General features: G+C 40.4%; 1 protein-coding gene across 1 annotated transcript in view; it reads left to right on the top strand.

The window, feature by feature from the left end:
- The window catches only part of icam5 (intercellular adhesion molecule 5), a 31084-nt gene that overhangs the window by 3068 nt on the left and 4232 nt on the right, over nucleotides 1-23784 (top strand). The window contains exons 4-8 of the mRNA XM_067421286.1: nucleotides 3209-3451; nucleotides 9345-9599; nucleotides 9704-10033; nucleotides 10821-11063; nucleotides 22806-23060. Coding sequence (XP_067277387.1) covers nucleotides 3209-3451; nucleotides 9345-9599; nucleotides 9704-10033; nucleotides 10821-11063; nucleotides 22806-23060 — 1326 coding nt within the window. The remainder of the gene's footprint in view (nucleotides 1-3208; nucleotides 3452-9344; nucleotides 9600-9703; nucleotides 10034-10820; nucleotides 11064-22805; nucleotides 23061-23784) is intronic.

Here is a 23784-nt window from a genome sequence, read left to right on the forward strand (position 1 = left end):
TCAGCTTCTATAATTAATCTTTAAGAACATCCGTTGTCCAAATCAGAATTTTAGAGGTTATAGCACTTACCATTTGACACAGGGCTTGAATCGGAGATCGCTATATAGTAGGCGAAGACCAGTATATATGACCCAAGAAGTATTTCTGAATTCAAAGTACTCATAAAAGAGTAGGCAAAAAGTAATAATGAGAATCTGAAGTGTGGAAACGGTGGACACTTTATTATCCCAAGAGGCCATGGGAGAGGATTTGTGAATAGTGAATGCGGATGTCAAAATGCTCATTTTGTCGAGTATTCACATAAACAAAGTTGATCATGTCTTAAGTGAAGGTAAACAGTTGGGAGAATATCAGATGATTTTGATTATGACAGTGTATTGGATCAGTGCATTCATTCTTAAAGTGACAGCAGCTTTATAAAGGGCTTTGTAACTTTTATTTAAAGGGGGGGTGAAACACTCAGTTTCAGTCAGTGTCATGTCAATCTTGAGTACCTATAGAGTAGCATTGCATCCTGCATATCTCCAAAAAGTCTTTATTTTTTTTATAATTATATAAGAAAGATGCGCTGTTCCGAGTCTTTCCGAAAAAAGCCGAGCGGGTGGGGGCGTGTCGTGTGAGCGGAGCTAAATAATGACGTGTGCAGCAGCGCGCTGCAGTGAGGAAAGTGATTCGCTCTGTGAGGAAAGTGATTCGCCCGCCGCGTGAGGAAAGTGATTCGCTCTGTGAGGAAAGTGATTCGCTCAGTGAGGAAAGTGATTCGCCCGCAGCGTGAGGAAAGTGAGTCTCTCTGTGAGGAAAGTGATTCGCTCTGTGAGGAAAGTGATTCGCTCAATGAGGAAAGTGATTCGCCCGCCGCGTGAGGAAAGTGAGTCGCTCTGTGAGGAAAGTGATTCGCTCAGTGAGGAAAGTGATTCGCCCGTCGCGTGAGGAAAGTGAGTCGCTCTGTGAGGAAAGTGATTCGCCCGTCGCGTGAGGAAAGTGCTAATACAGATCGACCGCCGGCCTATCAGTGGGTAAGTCAGTAGCTACTGGTTATATCACCTGTTTAGCATCCTACAAACCAGCGCTTTGATGGGCGTAGGCTGTTGCTTTCGCTCTCTCCCTCGCTCTCTCTCACGCGCTTCCGGTAGAATTGTCCGTAAGGCCCATACAAGGAAATTCCGCCCCCACTAACGTCAATGGGGACGCATGATCTCAAAAAACTTGCCGAAACTTATGACTAACCGGAAGTAGTATTTTTGACAAAGAAATACTCCCATCAAACGTCCACCTTAACTTTTGAAACTTTGTCTATGTTTAGTATGGGATTCCAAGTCTTTAACAGTGTAAAAAGATCAGTATGCATGAAACAGCATTTCACCCCCCCTTTAAGTTAGTTAAGTATTTAAGTTGCTTGGGTAGGTGTAGGGTGGTGGGGTGGGGGGTTCGTATGTATAATACGCCATAAAAATAAAATGCGTCTCATATGCACGCGAAAAACCGCGTGCCATAGACACGCCAAAATGAGTTTTGGCGTATACATTCCACGACATTGCACACTCGTACTATTTATACGCATTTTTGTGAGAATACCCTGGGTAGTCATATGCTAGTATGTCAGATGGAGCATCACTGACTAGCTTAAACCATGATGGCATAGTGTGCATTTATACTATAAAAAAATAATGCATCAACATAAAAAAGGAAATTTACTTTTGATACTTAAGTACTTAAAAAATATTTCTGTACTTTTACTTAAGTAAAAATCTGTTTTTACAACTTTCACTTGTAACAGAGTAATATGTGACCAGCAGTACTGTTACTTTTACTCAAGTAATGAAGTTTTGTACTTTGTCCTCCTCTGGATGCTTGTCACATGATAATGACAACATGGCGAATAACATTCATACTACACACACATACAATATAGAACATACTTTTTAGCTGTCGTGAATTAATTACTTATTCAAAATATGCCAGTGTGCAACTTTTACTTGTTAAATAAAAAATAAAAAAATGATTTGAAAACTTGTTTTTTTTTCTTGTTTTTACAAGATTAAAGGTGTTATGAACTGGCTTTTTTTTTTTCATTTTTTCATACTGTTGTCTGAGGTTAACTAATGATGTTTGTGTGGTTTTTACATTCAAAAACATAACTAATAAGTAATAGGCTATTTTCTACACTGGTTTTGATGGGCATGCTGCAATGGAGACTTGGAAGTAAATGCCCATGGATAGGATTTGGAAAAAATTTGCATATTTAATGAGATTCAGTCATATCTATGCCCCTATCAGTTCACATGAGGCGAGGGAGAAATTATTTTGAAAGCAGCAATTGCAAAGATTCTCTCGATCACAGGACTCGTAAACATCTTAATCAAGCAAACACAATGATTTATTTCTCATCCACCTGCGATTGATTGGAATATTATTTCTGTATTACATGGTGCGCACGTTTGGCCGATATAAGCGCACACACACGCACACACACACACACACACACACACACACACACACACACACACACACACACACACACACACACACACACACACACACACACACACACACACACACACACACAACCAGATCAAGAAAGAATTTCTGCCAAGGGCGTACGTTTTGGTAGCCCGTCTGGAAAACACACAGCCGCCGGACTACTACATATAAAAAAAATTTACTCACATAAGTTTGTTGCACTATTCCTGTCGGACCCAATATAGAAGGCACATTGTTTCTGCAAATCCAGCACTTGAGGCTTGTTTACAAACGATTCTGCAGTGAAATGAACCTACGGTCTTCCCCACGTGAGCTGGAACTTCATTAAAAATAAATGAAGTATTATACATTCCTAATATTAGGATCCGAAGGAAGCTTATACAGCGACTGTGTTCTTCCAAAAAATCTTGCTATCTTCTTCCACATTGTTATTGCTACTGGCTATGAGTCGGTGGGGCTATTGAATATTGTGTTTTGTTGCGCAATGACGTAATGATGAAGCACACAAACGTTTTCTGGGCCTGGGGTCTATGAAAGCTTTTCTTTGACTAAAAAGGAAGTTTTCAGCTTGGAAACGTACAGGATAATTTTATATTACCATGACCTTTTATATATAAAAAGCTCAAGGGAAAGTTGTTTTCTCAATTCATCACCCCTTTTAAATATTAAATAGCATAAATGTATGATGCAGTGCAGACACAAACAGTTTTTTGTTCCATCCTGCAGTTAAACCGATCATCAATGAGACCAAACTGCCCTCCATAGTGCCTGTGTTTCGAGGATTTCCAGGGGTGATTGTTTGTGAAGCCGAGGGAAACCCAAAACCCACAATCAGCTGGAATATCAGCACAAATGATCAAGTTGATAGTGAAACTCTTACTATAACAGATTCAACACCTGAGGATGTGTACTGCATTGCAAACAATTCTTTTGGCACCGTCATCAGACATGTCAAACTGTCCATACAAGGTAACTAAGCATTTTCATTTCATTTTCCATTTAATCCAGTTAATTCATTAAATTAAATTAGGGCTGTCAATCTATAAAAAATGTCATGAGTTGACTCGCGATTAATCACACATTTGTATCAGTTGTAAATGTATCTAAAATTAATATATTTCAAGAGTTTAATATTTTAATCAACATGGGCATGCACAAATATGTATGCTTTATGCAAATGTACGTTTATTATTAGTGGAACCATACTTAACAGACCATGAAGACTAGACATGTATCAAAGTTCATAGATGTTTTTAAAGAACTTGTTTATGTCTCAATTCAATTAAGAATAAGATTTTTTTTCATTTTAAGAATATAAATAAAGAGAGTTTTTACACTGGCAGTTTAGTTCAGAACAGGGCACAGTTCGTATGAAAAATTGGTAATGTGAAAACTGTCATGCGGACCTGGGATAGACCATTACAATCTGTCTAGTTAGACTGTAATAAATAAAATAAAAATATGATTCCCCTGCCCTGTCATCAGACCAAACTAATTATATAAAAATTAGAGTTAAACCAATAAATCTAGAGTTCAAGAAGAAAAATAAACATTTTATTAAAATAAAGTGAATTAACATAAATTGGTAAACTGAACTGACATTTCCAGAGTAACATAAGATGGATGTATAGTCTTTAGGTAGACCCAAGGCCCAAAATAACAAACAAAAGCAAGTAACAAATAAAAAGTTCAAACTAACTTAATTCCCTCAAGGTAAGAAATCAAAATCCAACAGCTTACCCTAAACTACACTAACAAAACAGAGCGAACAATTTAAAAAATAAAGGGCAGGTCAACCCTACAAAAACATCCATACTGAAACAAGAAATAAATAAGAAAAATATAAGCCTAATTAACTAAATCGAAAGAACATGTGATGGCGGTCGGACGGCTGGAGAGGAGACAGGAGAAGTGCGACCGACCCGGAATCGCAACAGCTCAACATCTGAAAGAGGTGGAACCATCTGCAGGATTACAAGCTTCCTACTTAAACAAAGGAAGAGAGAAAACAAAAGGAACAGAAAAATAACTCATGAAAAAATATATCTCGGTAAATACAGTATATAAACATAAATGGTATTACACAATTCCGTTACACCATATGGGCAGGCATCTTGTTACATGATGGTATTACATGGGATTTGCTTGGCACGCATCTGTCTTCAGCGCATTGGATATTGAATACATTTGCTCTGTTTTCAACTTAATCACTTGAAGATCCTCCTTTATGCCCCTTGTGCCTGAATCCATTATTACTGAAGCATATTTTGATGGATTGTGATAGATTGAAATGTTATTATTATATTTTTTTCCAGTTGACACTTATGAAAATATTTTTGTAATGAAGTAAGTCCAGATCTAATTTTAGAATTTTTTACCTAATATAAAATTTTAAAACCTATTTTAAACATTCTTTTTTTCTCACCATGAATTATGTCTGCTGACAGAAAAAAGGCATAAGATCCAATAGCGAGTTTAACAACAGGAATGTATTATAATTAGGGTCATAGTGGTGATAGACAGTTCGGTGAACAAAGCTCAGGAGCGCTGAACAGGCTTGAAGCAGGCAAAGATGGCTAGAGAACACCACGCAGGACAGCGACGCAGGGATTCAATGGGCAGACTGAACTGGCGGAGTCCAGGAATTCGGAACGAAGAGCCAATAGGGCCAATCTGACAACAAAACTGGGTGAGAAACACATATAAATAGCCCAGGTGATTGCAGTGGGTGGCAGTAATCTGTAATCAGAAACCACACCTCCAACACAAACACACACACAGAGTGAGGGAGACTGTGCATGGGAGTCGAATGGGAAGAGGCTCTTAAAGTTGGGAAATGTAGCCTCTGCTACACCAGACCACCCGAACGTCATCTTGGGGAAGGTTAATGCTGTCAGAGGCATGGCTAGTTGGCAGAAATTACGAATGAAACGTCGGTAAAAATTGGCGAACCCCAATAACATCTGCAGGGCCTTACGGGAATCTGGACTTTGCCTTTTGTAGTGAGTATACTGTGATTGCCCCCCCCCCCCCCCCCATACCAGCCTCATACGCACCCATCCCAGAGCGACACACAACATGCACCACCACACTCACTAATGCATAAAGTATGCATCTACATAATTGAGAGCATTATTAAAGACTGCTTATATACAATTACTAAGTAAGAAGAGCATTTTTTGCAGTGTGTGTTTACTCCAGTTCCGTGTCGCGCATGCGTTCATATGCATATTCAGCAGTTAAAGCTTGCCGCTGGGAGCGCACCAGAACCACACCATACCTGGAGGAGGAATATAGCGGGGCCCCTTTAAGAGATGCGGGTCCCCCATTGAACTGCCGGAATTTTGTGTGTGTGTGCAGATTTGTGCCGCGAATCACACGAACAGTATGAGAAACACGGACTTGGAGCGTTTTTTTTTTTTTAGAAAAGTAAACTGCGTATTCGTTTTGGCCGATTGCAATGTATTTAGTTCAATAAAACATGTAATGTAAGCGGTAATGGTGTTAATGATTTACCTCAGATATGAGTGAGTGAGCTTCAGTGCATCGCGCTCAGACTGCAGAGATGTGCTCCTGTAAAAATCAGGACGCAGCAAATAATTGATCAAAGTGCAGAAAAGTTGCGGTGATTGGTCAAAATTGCAAGTCGCACTGGATTTTCTGTAACGTCCGTGTCAATCTGCTACAGCTGAAGTGTCACGCGAAGCTGCTGTAGCTTTAGGGGCAGGCTTTCGAAAACACTCAAAGAGTCTACTTTCGTTTCATATCTTTTTTTAATTTAGTTAGTTAATTCAAACTTGCGCCAAAAAAGACCGCCAACGTTATTGATTCACAATCGCAACCACAGTCTGTGTTCGCAACACAGACGTTGTGAATTTATGAATGAAAGTTCTGTCACAAAACGATATTGTTACGTATCCTCACGCTTTTCTAAGTGGGTATACGGAAATCCTTGTCTTTTCCTAGTGGGTATACAGCGTATACCTGCGTATCACGTAGACTGCACCACTGGATGTACCCCAGGAATGGAACTGATTGGGCATGAAACACGAATTTCTCCGCCTTAAAAAAAGCCCATTCGCTAGCAACCTCTGAAGCACTAGTCTGCGTGCTGAACATGTTCCTGGAGAGAAGAAAATATCAGTATGTCATCCAGGTAGACATAAATGAACCGGTCTACCATGTCTCTCAGCATGTCATTGACCAGTGCTTGGAAGATGGCAGGGGAGCTGGACAGTCCGCAAGGCATGGCCAAATATTCAAAAAGGCCCCTGGGGGGAATTAACTGCAGTCTTCCATTTATCCTCCTCCCTTTTGCAGACCAAATGATAAGCATTACGTAAATCCAGTTTTGTGAATGATGCTCCGTGCAACCTCTCGAAGGCTGAAGACATTAACGGCAAAGGATACGCATTATTTACCGTGATGTTGTTTAATTCCTGGTAATCAATACCAGGTCGCAGAGATCCACCCTTCTTACCCACAAAAAAGAACCTTGCCCCTGCTGGAGAAGCGGAAGGGCGGATGAACTCAGAAGCTAGCAAATCAGAAATGCATTTTTCCATGGCCTCCCTTTCTGGATTAGAAAGTGAATATAACTTGCCTTTAGATGGAGACATACCTGGCATACCATGTCTATGGCACAGTCATATGGACGATGAGGAGGAAGAGAAGCAGCCGGGACTGAACAGTTCCTTCAGGTCAAGATACTCCTTGGGCATGTTAGAGAAATCCACAGTCTCCACCTGAAACACAGAATTAGACACAGACGAACCAGCAGACACAAGATAAAAGGCATAGCACTGTCTACTCCAGGTGGAAACGGAGCCTTGACCCCAATCCACCCTAGGGCTGTGCTTGATCAACCAGGGGTGCCACAGAAGGATGGGACTGAGGGGAGCCTCCTCTCTACTGTAGGGCTTAATGTTTTAACGGGCAGCGATTGAGGAAATGCCCCATCATGATGCAGTATAGGCAAAGTCCCCCAGCTCTCCAACGCTCTCTCTCCTCCTGGGAAAGCAGAGCTCTACCCTCCTGCATGGGCTCGGGATTGATTGGTGGGCTGACCGTGTCTTCAGCGAAGAACTCCAGTGGCTTAGGTTGTCTTCTGGCACGGGAGAGCTTTTCCAACCTCGAGATGACACGTAAAGGAAGTTCCATTAATCCATTCAAGTTCTTGGGAAGGTCCAACGTATACATTTCATGTTGGACATGGTCAGCCAGCCCATGCAGTAATCTGTCCCATTGCGTCTCCTCTTTCCAGTGACACTTGGCGGTCAGGGTGCAGAACCGTATCATGTAGTCAGAGATGGACTAATTGCCTTGGTGGAGATTTAGAGAGTTTGCGGGCCGCCACTGCACAGTCAAACACCCATCTCATCTCCTCCTGGAGGGCCTGGAACAAGGAACAGCAAGGATCGTTATCCTTCCACACAGCCATCCCCCGACGAGCCGCACGCCCTGATAGAAGGTTTAATACCAACACCACTCTAGATTTCTCTGTGGAAAATGTGAGAGGTTGAAGTGAGAAAAATAACAAGCATCTAGTCAAGAAAGATTGACACAGCTCTGGGACACCCGCGTATCTTTAAGGTGTTGGTATCTGGGGCTCATGCTGGCTGGTGACGGTGATAGGGTTGAGGGGAAAAAGGCGGTGGGGTGGGCGCAGTGGGCGATCTCAGCTGTTGAATCTGGGTAGCTCGGACACCTGTGTCACTAGTGCCTGTACCACCTGAGCAGTGGGGGAGACCTTTTTCTCTTGATGATCCATCCGTTGGTTACTAGAAGTCAGGTATTCCTGCAGCTCTGCCATTCTCGCTGGATCCATGATGGTCAGATTGTTCTATTATGTCTGGTGACAGGAAAAAAGGCATAAGATCAAATAGCGAGTTCAACAACAGGAATTTATTATAATCAGGGTCACAGTGGTAATAGACAGTTCGGTGAACAAAGCTCAGGAGCGCTGAACAGGCTTGAAGCAGGCAAAGATGGCTAGAGAACACCACGCAGGACAGCGACGCAGGGATTCAATGGGCAGACTGAACCGGCGGAATCCGGAACGAATAGCCAATACCAGGAAACACATGAACAGACAGAAAGTGAGAAACACATATAAATAGCCCAGGTGAGGAGTGCAGTGGGTGGCAGTGATCTGAGTGATTGGTAATCAGAAACCACACCTCCAACACAACCACACACACAGAGCGAGGGAGACGGTGCATTCATGAACCGTGACACGAATATAGCCAGGGTAGCTGGCATGGCGTTAAACTATAAACAAACAATCTTAATCACTGTATTAATTGAAAATAATATAAATTAATAATATTGTCACAGGTGTGTGCAGGCAGAAAGACAAAGACAGGCTAAAACAGTTCCAAATGTAGTTTAATCACAGATAATCCAAAGACAGGCAATAGCACAACACACTTAAACATAATGGTGACAAATATGAAATAATATAGCATTTATAATAATATTAATATTATTTAATTATTTTATAGGAACAAATGAGTTAAATAAATAATTTAGAGGTGAACATTATCTAGTGCAATGAAACCCCCTCAAAATACATGTTCAAAATACAAAAGTATTATTGAAAAAATATATATAGTACATACATTTAATTAAAAAAAACGTTGCACTTAATTGCTGTCTATGACAGCTGAGGATAGTCAAAAAAAGTTGTTTTATCAAAAAGGAACATTGTTTTATCCCTTCTGTAAGCAATTGAATTTAAGCTTGGCATTGCCAAATGTGGACTTTTGCACAGTAATGAGATAGAAGAGTGCCCTGATATATGAATTATGCTGTTATTCTGTGATAGAGATTAATTTGTTTTCAATCACATCCAATTCTGTAGACAGCCCCTGTCCTGTTCAGCTCGACCCACAGAGAATTGTTGTGAGATACAACAGTTCTGTTTCAGCCGATTGCAAAACTTCCGTCCTGCATGATGGGATGGGATGGGAGGCCAGTGAGGGAGCAGTGCCTTTGGGAGAAGACAGTCAGATCACATGGACAGTCTCAAACCTGAGAGAATGGGACATAAAGCCACACTGCTTAATAAACTACAATGATACACAGTGCAAATTAGATCTCCCAGTGACTGTTTACAGTGAGTTTCTGTTATTGATACTTTTATCTTTTCATTCTCAGAAATATCTAACATATGTACATTCATGACTGCAGAAATCAGTGTGTGTAAATCTTCCTCCACAGAGACCCCAGACAGTGTGTCCATCAACACTGTGAATCACAACGGACCGATGATAGATGGAAACCAGTATGAGCTCCAGTGTGAAGTTCTCAATGTGGCTCCTGTTCAGAATCTCATTATCAAATGGTACAAAGGACCGACTCTGGTGGATCAAACCACCTTCAATGACACCATCAAGACTCCAGTCAATGAAACATCTGAACTCCTGATCCGTCCAGACAGAGCTGATGATGGAGCTCAGTACAGGTGTGAAGCAGAGCTGGAACTGGGAGAAGAAGGACCTCAACCTCCTCCTAAAGTCACATCAGATCCTCTACAAATTACTGTATATAGTAAGATCTGTCAGCTTCTATAATCAATCTTTATGAACATCTGTTATCCAAATCAGACTTTTGGAGGTTAAAGCAATCAATCAATCAATCAACTTTATTTATATAGCGTTTTTACAATGATGATTGTTTCAAAGCAGCTTCACAGTGTTAAACAGGACAACATTGCAACAAGATTTGATTTGGCTAGTTTAATTTGGATAGTTTATAGAATTAAATATGACCAAATTAAAACATTTTATTTGTATATTTAGTTAAATAACTTGGATCATAATTTTAGTGTCCCCAGTAGTCTTGGCCTCCATATAGCACTTACCATTTGACACAGGGCTTGAATCGGAGATCGCTATATAGTAGGTGAAAAACAATATGTGACCCAAGAAGTATTTCTGAAATCACAGTACTCATAAAAGAGTAGGCAAAAAGTACCCGGTGAGAATCTGAAATGTGGAAACGGTGGACACTTTACTATCCCAAGAGGCCATGGGAGAGGATTTGTGAATAGTGAAGCGACATAACTGATGCTTGTCACATGATAATGAAAACATGGAAAATAACATTCATACTACACACTCATACTTTAGAACATACTTTTTAGCTGGCATGAATTAATTACTTATTAAAAAATATGTACCTTCTTAAGAGATTATGCGATTTTAGACTCAGCCAGTGTGCAACTTTTACTTGTTAAATATTTTTTTTAAGTAGTCTTGCTAGTTTTGTAATATATGAAATAACATAAATGTATGATGCAGTGCAGACACAAACAGTTTTTTGTTCCATCCTGCAGTTAAACCGATCATCAATGAGATCAAACTGCCCTCCATAGTGCCTGTGTTTCGAGGATTTCCAGGGGTGATTGTTTGTGAAGCCGAGGGAAACCCAAACCCAACAATCAGCTGGAATATCAGCACAAATGATCAAGTTGATAGTAAAACTCTTACTATAAACGATTCAACACCTGAGGATGTGTACTGCATTGCAAACAATTCTGTTGGCACCACCATCAGACATGTCAAACTTTCCATACAAGGTAACTAAGCATTTCCATTTCATTTTCCATTTAATCCAGTTAATTCATTCAATCAAATTGATATTTTTAATTCATGCACCTTTATTTAAACAAAGTAACTTTCCCTTCCACTTGCAACAACATTTATTTCATCAGATCTTTCTGGGGAGTCTCCAATATACACGTTGGTCTATGTGGTTTACAGGGACTCTCCATAGGCGTAATGGTTTTTATACTGTACAAACCGTATTTTCTATCCCCTTACACTGCCCCTACCCCTAAACCTACCCATCACAGGAAACATTCTGCATTTTTACTTTCTCAAAAAAACATCATTTAGTATGTTTTTTAGGCCATTTGAATTATGAGGACATTTGATATGTCCTCATAAACCACATTTATAGTGTAATACCAGTGTAATACCCATGTAGTTATACAAATTTGTGTCCTCATAAACCACATAAACAGGCTCACACACACACACACACACACACACACACACACACACACACACACACACACACACACACACACACACACACACACACACACACACACACACACACACACACAAGGGAAATAGTCACACTTATGATATGTCTAAAATGACTGGCACATGAAATTAATGGGAAATAGGAAAAAACAGACAATTCTTGGGACAAATTTTTGACAACAAATTATCTGCAATGAAGTAGTCTCTAATACGGTCAAAAGATAGGTCCAAGTGCAAAAATAAGTATTTATGCCAGAAAATATTATTTTAAACACTTAGCCCATAGGGGCAGGCATCTTGTTACATGATGGTATTACATGTGATTTGCTTTGGTTCTCACATCAGATGGCACACATCTGCCTTCAGTGCATTGGATATTGAATACATTTGCTCTGTTTTAACTTAATCACTTGAAGATCCTCCTTTATCCCCCTTGTGCCAGAATCCATTATCACTGAAACATATTTTGATGGACTGTGATTTTGATAGATTGACATGTTATGTTTGAGGCTATCCTATAAGCCTCGGCATGGATGGCATGGTGTTCTCAACTCAAAGCAAAAGGAATCCAAGTCCAAGCATTAGCTTTCCTTTCTCATTTATTATTAAAGTAAAAAAGGGCATTTTTCCATTGAATGGTTCTTCACCCAGTGTGGCTATAAACAAGTGTTGTTGTGCTGTTGGTGGAAAGGGTGCTCACGGCTATGGTAAGAACCATGTGTTTCTTGCCATCCACACCTTGTCTAACTAATTACCACACCTATGCTCCCTTTAAGTATTACCTCACCCAGCACTTCCAAAAGAGGTCAGATAGAAACTGCACTTGCCTTCATCTTCTCTTCATGTACAGGTTATCCTTACTAAAGAGCCCAGGAGTAAGGTGTGGCTTTAGCTTTAAGAGCAGGATGTGATTAGGTGTAAGTGCTTTGAGTTCATTTGCATCATCAGAGGCTTTTGTTATAGGACGACTATTGAGAATGGCTTCAACTTTACAAAAAAATAGTATGGAAACCTTCATCGTCCAGTATTTGGAGTCGGAGCGTGAAAGACCGCTCCTCTTCATCCCTCCCTGTAAACTCCTCATCACTCGCGCCAGCCTCTACAAAAAGTTCAGTACAGCTCCTCTTCGTCCTCCTCACGTTCCGCTGCGCGTCTGTCATCCGCGCGCAGGCAATTGAAAAGTACGTTAGCTACTTGCGGCCTGATGGATGGGTTCTCTCCCACGTCGACGCGATTTTTTAAAGTCCTTTTTATAGAATTTTGCATTGCTGCTGTTTCTGTATCACACAACTGCATATTACAGCCTAAGTGAATAGGTAAACACTTCATGAAGTCACAGGCGTGAGCCGCGTCACATACATGAGACAGCCTATTGCCTTAACACAGCTGTCAATCAAACAACATGCACAAAAAACAAAACAAAAAAAAACAAAGATTGTAAAAAACGATTTTTTTATTTATTCCAGTATTTGAGATGTTATAATCAGGGCCGTACCCAGGATTTTCTAAATACCGAGGTCCAAATATGAATTTTGGAGGGTTAAAAAAAAATAAATAAAATTCCCTCCTTTACATATGCATTTTAAGACATAAGAAAATCAAAGAATCAGCTAACTGTAGTTTTAAAACCATGTCAGTCTGCAGTATAAATTATTTTAAGAAGACAACAGATTTTTATAAATGAGAATCTGGTTAAATGTTGCAAAAAAAAAAATTAGACTCCAGGGGCCTATTGCACAAAACTAGGATAAGGGATTAAGCCGGGATATCTTGGTGATCTTGTCATCTGTATGCAAAATGTAGTACACAGCTGTCGTGTAAACGTACCCTGAAGGCACACTCACACCAAAAACGATAACAATAACGAAAGATAACTGTATATTAGCGGATCAATTGAGCCAGGATCACCAAGATATCCCGGCTTAATCCCTTATCCTGGCTTTGTGCAATAGGCCCCAGATCAGAAAATCTGTTTTGTTGTTAAATTGATCCAAAGACGACATATGTGTGACTCTGTCTTTGAAAACCTAGCTAAAGTTAATTTTTGTGATTTACATTATGTAAAGAACATTATTTGAACATATAACCTTGATATATTTAATGTTGAATGAGTAAGATCATGTCAAAGATAAAAATCAATGTGAAAATATAACCAATGAGTGAAGTCAAAATTTGATGCTCCTAATCTCAATATTAGATTATGAGACTTTAGCCTGGATTTCACAAACAAGAATCACATTATGTGTAGCAATTAGGAATATATTGTAGGCTAATGCTTTTTCTATTCTGAGCACAGTGGGCTACCTGCTCTTTCTGTCTCATCGCCATCATCTTCTCTCTTTCTTTTTTCCCCAGTCTCCTTCTCTTGCCCTGTATCTTTTCTCTTTTCAAAGCTGAGCTTTTTTTTGAAGCAGTCTTTTCATTTTCGTCTGTATCGGTAAAAACAAAGTTGTAAATGTAAATTTACTTAAGGCTTCCAAGAAAACCAGGTAAAGAAAACGTTATTAGTTTGCATCACTGATTATTAAGCGCTCTCGTGGTGTTTGTGATGTCAAACATCAGTTGTTGTTCGAAGCGCCGGTTGGTGGTTGTGGCATTTGTCCCGCCTCTCCTCCACTGTGATTGGACATTGATGTTCACCCAAAGTTGAACTGTGGACGCTCAACGCGTAAAAATGGACAAAACCTGCCAGCTGTCGGCGCTATTGAAAAGTGCGGCGCATCCAGAGGTGTAGTGGTAAAAAAAGAGGTGGGTAAACTATAAATTCTGGGTGACTGCATCGTGGTCACGGTAAGGTGGGCCACTGCCTACCGGTGTATGCAGCCCGATCTCACGGCAGTTCGTAGTAAACCGAGGTGGCTAATATGAGCACATATGAGAGAACACACTAGAACATTCACATTAAACAAGCTGGAATCAAAGAATTTGACTTTTGTCTTAAAAAATTAATTAAGCCGTCTAATCGATTATCAAAAAAGTTGTTGATTTCAGTTTTTGCCAATTGCTAATGAGGCGGGTGCAGATTAACGACAGAAGGATCAGAGGTGGTAAAAGTACTCAAAAGTTATACTCAAGTGAAAGTATATATACCTAAATAAAAAAATACTTCAGTAAAAGTAGAAAGTCCTCCATTCAAACATCACTTGAGTAAAAGTACAAAAGTATCAGATTTAAAACGTACTCAAGTACCGAAAGTAAAAAGTAAATATTCAAATTAACTGTAAATATCAATAATTAAGCAGATACAATCTTTTGGGACTGATATGCAATGCTTTAATTGAACAAATGATAAGATTATACTGCAATTAAGAATTTGTTAGATTTGCAATTAATAGGAGACAATGAAGCACCTTAACGCAGTATAGGGGTTAAACTTAAAATAGACATGTTCCATAACATTAGCTCCATCAAACAGATGAGGAGCAAGATACTATTAACTAATTCAAAATTAATTCAAAAGCCATAACCACAATGACATATTACATAACAATTAGTTAATAGTCATGTGCCTCAACAAAGCCCCTTTCACACTGCACTTCGGACCCGCAATATTCCCGGAACATTGCCGGGTCGCCTTCTGTGTGAAAGCAACCACGTCCCGGGATTGATTACCGAATTCGACCCGGGTCGGGGACCTAGTAATATTGCGGTATTCGACCCGGGACGAGCGGTGTGTGAACAAAAGCCGAAACTAATGCCGCAACCTGTACGTAGTTATCGTGCGACTCCTAGAGCTTGTTTTTTCAATAACACAACCCTGCAGTGCCAGAAGAGCTCGTCGGTGTTTTAAACGCAGAGAGTGTTCGTATACAAAAGAAACTAAAATTAAACAAGCAGAAATGTGCGCAAACTGGACACAAGTCGAGACCACGGAGCTCCTTACTATCCGCGCTGAAGCTGAGATCGCTCGCCATTATACGTCACATCAGGATGTCACGTGTCAACTCGACCCGGGACCGTTAAGCATTGTGTGTGAAAGCGCTCATATTACGGTATTTCGCTGGCAGTGAGAATGGACCAAATCTAGCGGCCCGGGAAAAAATGCCGGGTCACATTATCCGTGTATTTGCCGGAATCGCAGTGTGAAAGGGGCTCAAGTAAAGTCATACTATAATTTTGCCAATTGTTATGATTAATGATTAATTAAACAGACAACCGAGAGTCGGAATGCATGGCTTTGAATACATTAATTTACATTATTAGTTAATGTAATATGTTATTAGGGAATTATTGATGTCATATTTAATTAATAGCAATTCATATGTTACTTAATCTATTAATCATAGAGAATGTTCATTAGTTGCTGATGCAGTAATCATTAATAAATGGTTTAGTTATTCATTAGTAATACATTAACTCATGATTATCTGTGCATTAGTTAGGCATGAATTATAATAGTGCACCTGTATTGTAAAATGTTACCGATGTTTTCATAGTAAATAGTGTGCCGCAAAATAAAAAAGTTGGGGAAACACTGAGCTAACGTTAGTGTGGCAGACCTGACTTGTCAGCTTTTCCAAGTCTATACCCAACTGGATCATCCATGACCGACCAGACCGGTTTGGAAATCAAGTGTAATAAATACTTAATACTTGGAGCGGACATGGGGAAATGTATTGGAGTAAAAATAAACTTTGCCTTTAATATTGTAGTGGAGTAAGAGTAAAAGTAGATGCAAATAAAATATACTCAAGTAAAGTACAGATCCCCGAAAAAAATACTTAAGTAAAGTATCAAAGTATTTTTACTTGATTACTTACCACCCCTGAGAAGGATGAATTTGGTGCCACATATTTTAATTTAAAGAAAACTCAGTTTCTGTAATCAACAGAAGAAAGACAATATAAGTTGGACTTTAGTTTCCACAAGTGTAGCCTAATGGCTGCCGACATTAACAGACGATTTTGCTAAACTATAAAAACAATAAAACCAAAAATGTTCTATTTGAACACAAAATACACTGCATCATTACAGCTTTTTTACAGGGTTTCGACGTGCTCTCTACATTAAACCAGCTGCCTGTGATTAATTAATATCACAACAATGTCCAGAGTGCCTCTTTGTCCACTTGAAAAGTGATTGAAAAGTATCACAAGCTGATTAAATGTACTACAAATGGATAATTGTCATTTTGAAAATTTCTGGATATCCATTTTTGAATCTTGCGTGTCGTTCATGAATGATTCGTTCATTTTGAACGAATCTTTAATATGACTCGGGACTACCGAGTTGTCTCAGAGAGTGATTCGTTCATTTTGAACGAATCTTTAATATGACTCGGGACTACCGAGTTGTCTCAGAGAGTGATTCGTTCATTTTGAACGAATCTTTAAAATGACTCGGGACTACCGCATAGACAGTAAAATAAATGGACGGAGCGATCCCATTGCCTTCTACGGCGTTAAGTGATGTCAGTATAGGAGCACTCACTTCCTGATGGCTGAGCGAACTGCGCAGGCTCAGACTGAGCTTGACGACGTAGATGTGACATGAGCCTCCTGTCTGACAGCTGTGAGTCTTCTAGTAGATGTGGAAAGTGAAAGCTGAATCACGTTGTTTAAATATTTTCTCCCATTGCTTTTGGCTCACTATGGGCTTCTCCCCATTCTTCCCCCTTGACTTTATCAGACTTTATGTCTCCACGTCCCCCCTGACTGTCTCATAGACAGTAAAAGATTGCCTGCGAGCGTCTCCTCAGGTCTATACGGTAATTTCTCAACTGTGCGACAGAGTCGCCTTGGTTATGACGTAATCGTTAGCCTATTTTTACAAAAACAGCTTCTGCGGGGCGATAGTGTAAGATACAAGGTAACGGAGCCTTTTATGCATTGTGTTTCTTTAGAAATAAACAATGGACAAATGGAGTCTTTAAACGCCTCAGATGTAAAGTTATTCACTGTCAAAGTGACTCAAAAATGAATGGGAGTCAATGGGATGCTAACAGCAGGTGATGGCTTGGTTAGCAATGGCAGCCCCTATGGGTGGAACGCTTTCCGAGCGCTAGATTACCCTCTTGGACTACCGAGTTGTCTCAGAGAGTAATTCATTAATTTTGTGTTGACTGCGCGTGCGCATTACGCAACAAATGGGTTCTGATCGTTCTGATTCTGAATCGACAGGTGAGATCCGAGTCTTTTGTTCTTCCTGTCAGTTCCATAGAGACGGGAAGAGAAAAGATTGGTTCATTTTGCTGAACGAGACTCAAAGATCCGAGTCAGTAAAATGATCCAAACTTCCCACTACTCTCACTGACAGTTGCAGGGCGATATGAAAGACTTCGTCTAACTGTACAACAAACAACCAATGAAAATGAACAATATGAAACTAAAATGACATAAGCTTAATTTACAATGTCTTAGGAACTGTAGGCTATTTAGAAGTGGATAAACTCTATTAAGAGGTGGATAAACGCACTTTGGAGGTGGTTAAACGCTATTTCTGAATTTTGGGAGGTGCGTAAACGGCGTTTACGTCCGTTTAGCCTCCACTACATCCCTGGGCGCATCCATTGGAAACAATTGAAAACATATGCCGGGCGAGGCGAGAACACCTGTTTGTACACGCCGCCTTAATAAGCTATTATTTTGCAACTTCTATTATATACACCTCGGAGAACTACTGAGGTCCGGACCTCGGGGACCTCAATGGTGGGTACGGTCCTGGTTATAATAATTTTATCATTATGTTAAAATAATTTAGACAACTGTTATTTAAAGGGGGGGGGGGGGGGGGGGTGAAACACTCAGTTTCAGTCAGTGTCATGTCAATCTTGAGTACCTATAGAGTAGCACTGCATCCTGCATATCTCCGAAAAGTCTTTATTTTTTTTATAATTATATAAGAAAGATGCGCTGTTCCGAGTCTTTCCGAAAAAAGCCGAGCGGGTGGGGGCGTATCGTGTGAGCGGAGCTAAATAATGACGTGTGCGCGCCGCTGTTGTGTTGAGTGCGTCGTAAAGCTGTGTCATCCCTAACAGCGGGAAAAAACTTTATTCAAAATAAAAATATGGCTTTTAATCAGATACAGCCATACATCTATGATCCGGAATCAGACCCAGAGGCTGCAGTTGAACAGGAGCAGCAGCAAAAACGACTAGAGCAGGACGTCTCTATGTGGTACAAGTTATACACTAACTATATAATATGCTTAGCGACTTGTGTTATTTACATATTTATACTTGAATTATATCGTCGTATTTTTGTCTTTGAAGGTGTACATGTGGGAAGTGCAGTTGTGCACGTGTGTGTGTGTGTGTGTGTGTGTGTGTGTTTACGCGTGGTTTGTGTAGACAATTGTAACGTTAGTAAGCGGACTGGTTTTGCACGGCAGGCTAGTGTTTACATAGAAAGACACGGAATAGTAGCGCATTTGAATGAAGAAGCGCGCTTATTTAGTTCAACATATTTCCCCACTCTTTGTGTATTGTTGTTTGGAGTGCTTTTACAATACACAAACATAAAGTTACACATTTAGTGGCCAGCTAAACAAATGTACACGCACTACACATCGCATGCTCCATTGATCAATTAACTATACGTGATCATGTTTGGGCTACTTGATGGGCATAGACAATAACACAGACATTTGAAGCAGTCTCACTCACCGCCTGCGGTTCTAACGTTGGGACCTTTATCGTTGGGACTGCTCCATCCTTCAGCATTAGGCGATCGGAAAATCCGGCATCGAACTGGGCCTTGTTTATGAAACAGTCGGCACCGAAATGCAGTGAACAGACATAAACCTTTGCGCAACTCAGTTGCTGATCCGGAAAAGCAAATTCCATCCACTGTTGCCTTAAAGCAGGGTTTTTTGGCAATCTGTACAGGACTGTCTTGGTCTGGCAACCAAAAACGCACTTTTTTGGTGACATTGTTAATTTCTTGAAGTCACATCACCTGTCCAGTGCAGCCTACGAGCCAGCGCTTTGATGGGCGTAGCCTGTTGCTTTCGCTCTCTCTCTCACGCTCTTCCGGTAGAATTGTCCGTATGGCCCATACAAGGAAATTCCGAAACTTTAACGTCAAGTGGACCCATGATCGAAAAAAACTTGCCGAACCTTATGACTAACCGGAAGTAGTATTTTTGACAAAGAAATACTCCCATCAAACGTCCACCTTAACTTTTGAAACTTTGTCTATGTTTAGTATGGGATTCCAAGTCTTTAACAGTGTAAAAAGATCAGTATGCATGAAACAGCATTTCACCCCCCCCCCCCTTTAACAAATATTATTATATTAGTATAATAAACTGAGGGGGCCTGTCATCATACGCCCCGGATGTTGAGGCCTGCCCAGAAAAACGTTGGTTTTAATAATAGCCCCGGCCACTATTAGAGACTGGCCTTTATTTACCTTCGGTGACAGCGAGACCGGACAATGTTTAGACCCGGCCGCTAATGGAATACAGGCCAATATTAGAGGATTTACGGTAAGACACTCCCAAACCCCCTATGGTGAGACCAGGCTGAAAGGATAAAGGACCATGTTAGACCATTCTGCAGTAAAGAATGCTGAATCTTCTGATGGTCAAACTCAGCAACGGCTTACCTCAACTCCCACTCAGCTCCTATGAAGTTGGTGCCATTGTCTGATGTCAGGTGTGTCACCTGACCTCTGCGACACATGAAACGATGAATGGCATTTATGCATGAATCAGTGTATAAGGCATACGCGACTTCGAGATGAACTGACCTTACCTGTCATGCAGGTAAAGAGAACACCGTAGCGCTTCACTCTGCCCCTGCATTTCTTCACCTCCACTGGCCCAAAATAGTCAACGCCCACATTTGTGAAAGCAAGCAAGTCTGGCATGATTCTCTCTACTGGTAGGTCGGCCATTTTCTGTTCACCCATCTTTCCTTGGAGGCGTTGAAAAACTACGCACTTAGAGATGACCTTCCTGCAGGCAGAATTGGCATGAGTAATCCAGTATTGCTTCCTAAGAAACAAGAGCATATGATTTCTGCCTGTGTGACCCAGCTGTTGATGGATATGCTTTAAGAGGAGTTTGGACACATGTTGGTTTTTAGAAAGAATGACAGGATGTTTTTTGACTTCAGGCATGGCAGCCCTACAGAGCCTTCCTCCCACCCGCAGCAATCCGTCCTCTAACACCGGGTCCAGCTTATAGAGGTTGCTATTTCGTTTAACAGACCAGCAATCTCTTTAGAAAAACCTCTCTTGCTGGGAAGAGCAGTTGATTACACCTTCTGTCCTCTCAAGGTCACCTGTTGTCAGTAATTGTCCACAAAGTGCCAATTTTTCTCTTGGCATCTATGCATAGAGAGAGTCATTTATCAGAGCCAATGCTTTAGGAGGCTTCAAAACACTTTCTCCTTTGGGACTAGGTTAAAATGTTTAAAGCACATCTCGGAGTCTGAGCATCCATGCCTCAGATGTTTGCAGCTTCTTAAAATCTGAAAAGTAGCTCAAAAAAACTTTAGTTGCACTCAAAGGACTTTGGGAGACAAAGGCATTCACCAGTGGATTTGTCTTCACCTTACGGTCATCCACAGGGATCAAAGGTTGTTCCATGATGGTCTTAGGCCATTCCGCTTCCCCCCTAAGGAGAAATGTTGGTCCCTTCAGCCACTGCTCGCATGCAAGAAATTCTTCAGCACATAAGCCCCTGGATTCCTCATCTGCTGGGTTCAGTCGTTTGCCAATATGTCTTCCTGTGAAGACTTAAAAGACCCTGCTCTGCAGTGCTGTAGTTATTTGGCAAGACAACATCTTCAGCCTTAACAGGCAAGTCAAGCAATAGTGTCCTTCATCAAACTGCATTGAAGACTCCATTATTTGCATGAACAGCTGATCTTCTCTGGAAAGGCATACATCGTTCGATTTTTCATTGAAATCCTGATTGTATTGAGCAACTAATAAGTCTTGCAGCTTGACGACTGAGATCCTATTGGTTGTGACAACAGGGCAACCCATCTTGCCTTTGTGCGGCTCACTACCTCTCAGTGGACTGTTTACGACCCACCCCTGCAAAGTCCTGACGGCATATGGTCCTTCACCTTGGCTATTTATTATTTCCCATGGTTCCATGAGCTTTGGCGCATTTGTGCCAATCAGCAATCCCACCTCAACCTTAAGACTGGGAAGTCTAATGCCTTCAAGATATGTCCATCCCTCTATGTCCAGTTAAGTGAGATGATGTCATTTCTGCTCACAGGAGTCCTCTGAGTATAGATTTCTATATTCTACGGAGAATGTCAGTAAAGATTACCGAGACTTTTACCTTCTGTAAAAAGGTCCGGAAAAATTACCTCAGGTAATACTAATCCCGTTCGAATAGACCTGCTGTAAAAATGTATGGTAAAATTCCATCATTTCCTGTTTAAAAGTTAAAAAAGAGCACTTTTTGCGACCATGGAGGCGCTTGAAGCATTCGGTTGCGTTGTAGGTGGTGGGACAAATCTGTGGAAAATGTCCAGTATTTTCCGCATATCATTTAAAGCAAAAAGAAGATCAAAAGCACTTATTAGAGGCACAACACATTTTAGCTCTAGGAAAGTGTCTATTACCAACATAATCCAATAAGAATCGTTAGACTGGACCTAACTGTTTATTAAAACACATATATATTGGAGACGGAGTTCAGACTGGCGCTCACGTTATAACGGCAACGTCAGACGCACATGACGTCAAGGAGGTGCGTAAAGCGAGTTACTCCTCCCACTTCTGCTAGTTTTACTGAGATGTCTTATCCCGTGCGAATTGGCCATTAATATTACAGACGTCCTGAGGTAAAATGACTTTACCCCCATGTCCCCATGTTAAACTAATCTAGTCCGAATAGGGCTTAAGACAGTTCCAAACGTAGTTTAATCACAGATAATCCAAAGACAGGCAATAGCACAACACACTTAAACATAATGGTGACAAATATGAAATAATATAGCATTTATAATAATATTAATATTATTTAATTATTTTATAGGGACAAATGAATTAAATGCATTATCTAGTACAATGAAATTTATTCAACAAAAAGTATTATTGAAAAAATATATATAGTACATACATTTAATTTTTAAAAAAGTAGTTGCACTTATTGCTGTCTATGACAGCTGAGGATAGTCAAAAAGTTGTTTTATCAAAAAGGAACATTGTTTTATCCCTTCTGTAAGCAATTTAATTTAAGCTTGGCATTGCCAAATGTGGACTTTTGCACAGTAATGAGATAGAAGAGTGCCCTGATATATGAATGATGCTGTTATTCTGTGATAGAGATTAATTTGTTTTCAATCACATCCAATTCTGTAGACAGCCCCTGTCCTGTTCAGCTCGACCCACAGAGAGCTGTTGTGAGATACGACAGTTCTGTTTCAGCCGACTGCAAAACTTCCGTCCTGCATGATGGGATGGGATGGGAGGCCAGTGAGGGAGCAGTGCCTATGAGAGAAGACAGTCTGATCACATGGAGAGTCCCAAACCTGAGAGAATGGGACATAAAGCCAGTCTGCTTCATGAACTACAATGATACACAGTGCACATTAGATCTCCCAGTGACTATTTACAGTGAGTTTCTGTTATTGATACTTTTATCTTTTCATTCTCAGAAATATCTAACATATGTACAGTCTTGTTCAAAATAATAGCAGTACAATGTGACTAACCAGAATAATCAAGGTTTTTAGTATATTTTTTATTGCTACGTGGCAAACAAGTTACCAGTAGGTTCAGTAGATTCTCAGAAAACAAATGAGACCCAGAATTCATGATATGCACGCTCTTAAGGCTGTGCAATTGGGCAATTAGTTGAATTAGTTGAAAGGGGTGTGTTCAAAAAAATAGCAGTGTGGCATTCAATCACTGAGGTCATCAATTTTGTGAAGAAACAGGTGTGAATCAGGTGGCCCCTATTTAAGGATGAAGCCAACACTTGTTGAACATGCATTTGAAAGCTGAGGAAAATGGGTCGTTCAAGACATTGTTCAGAAGAACAGCGTACTTTGATTAAAAAGTTGATTAGAGAGGGGAAAACCTATAAAGAGGTGCAAAAAATGATAGGCTGTTCAGCTAAAATGATCTCCAATGCCTTAAAATGGAGAGCAAAACCAGAGAGACGTGGAAGAAAACGGAAGACAACCATCAAAATGGATAGAAGAATAACCAGAATGGCAAAGGCTCAGCCAATGATCACCTCCAGGATGATCAAAGACAGTCTGGAGTTACCTGTAAGTACTGTGACAGTTAGAAGACGTCTGTGTGAAGCTAATCTATTTTCAAGAATCCCCCGCAA

The sequence above is a fragment of the Pseudorasbora parva genome, chromosome 2 (genome assembly GCF_024679245.1).
Source record: "Pseudorasbora parva isolate DD20220531a chromosome 2, ASM2467924v1, whole genome shotgun sequence".
In the NCBI taxonomy this organism is placed as follows: domain Eukaryota; kingdom Metazoa; phylum Chordata; class Actinopteri; order Cypriniformes; family Gobionidae; genus Pseudorasbora; species Pseudorasbora parva.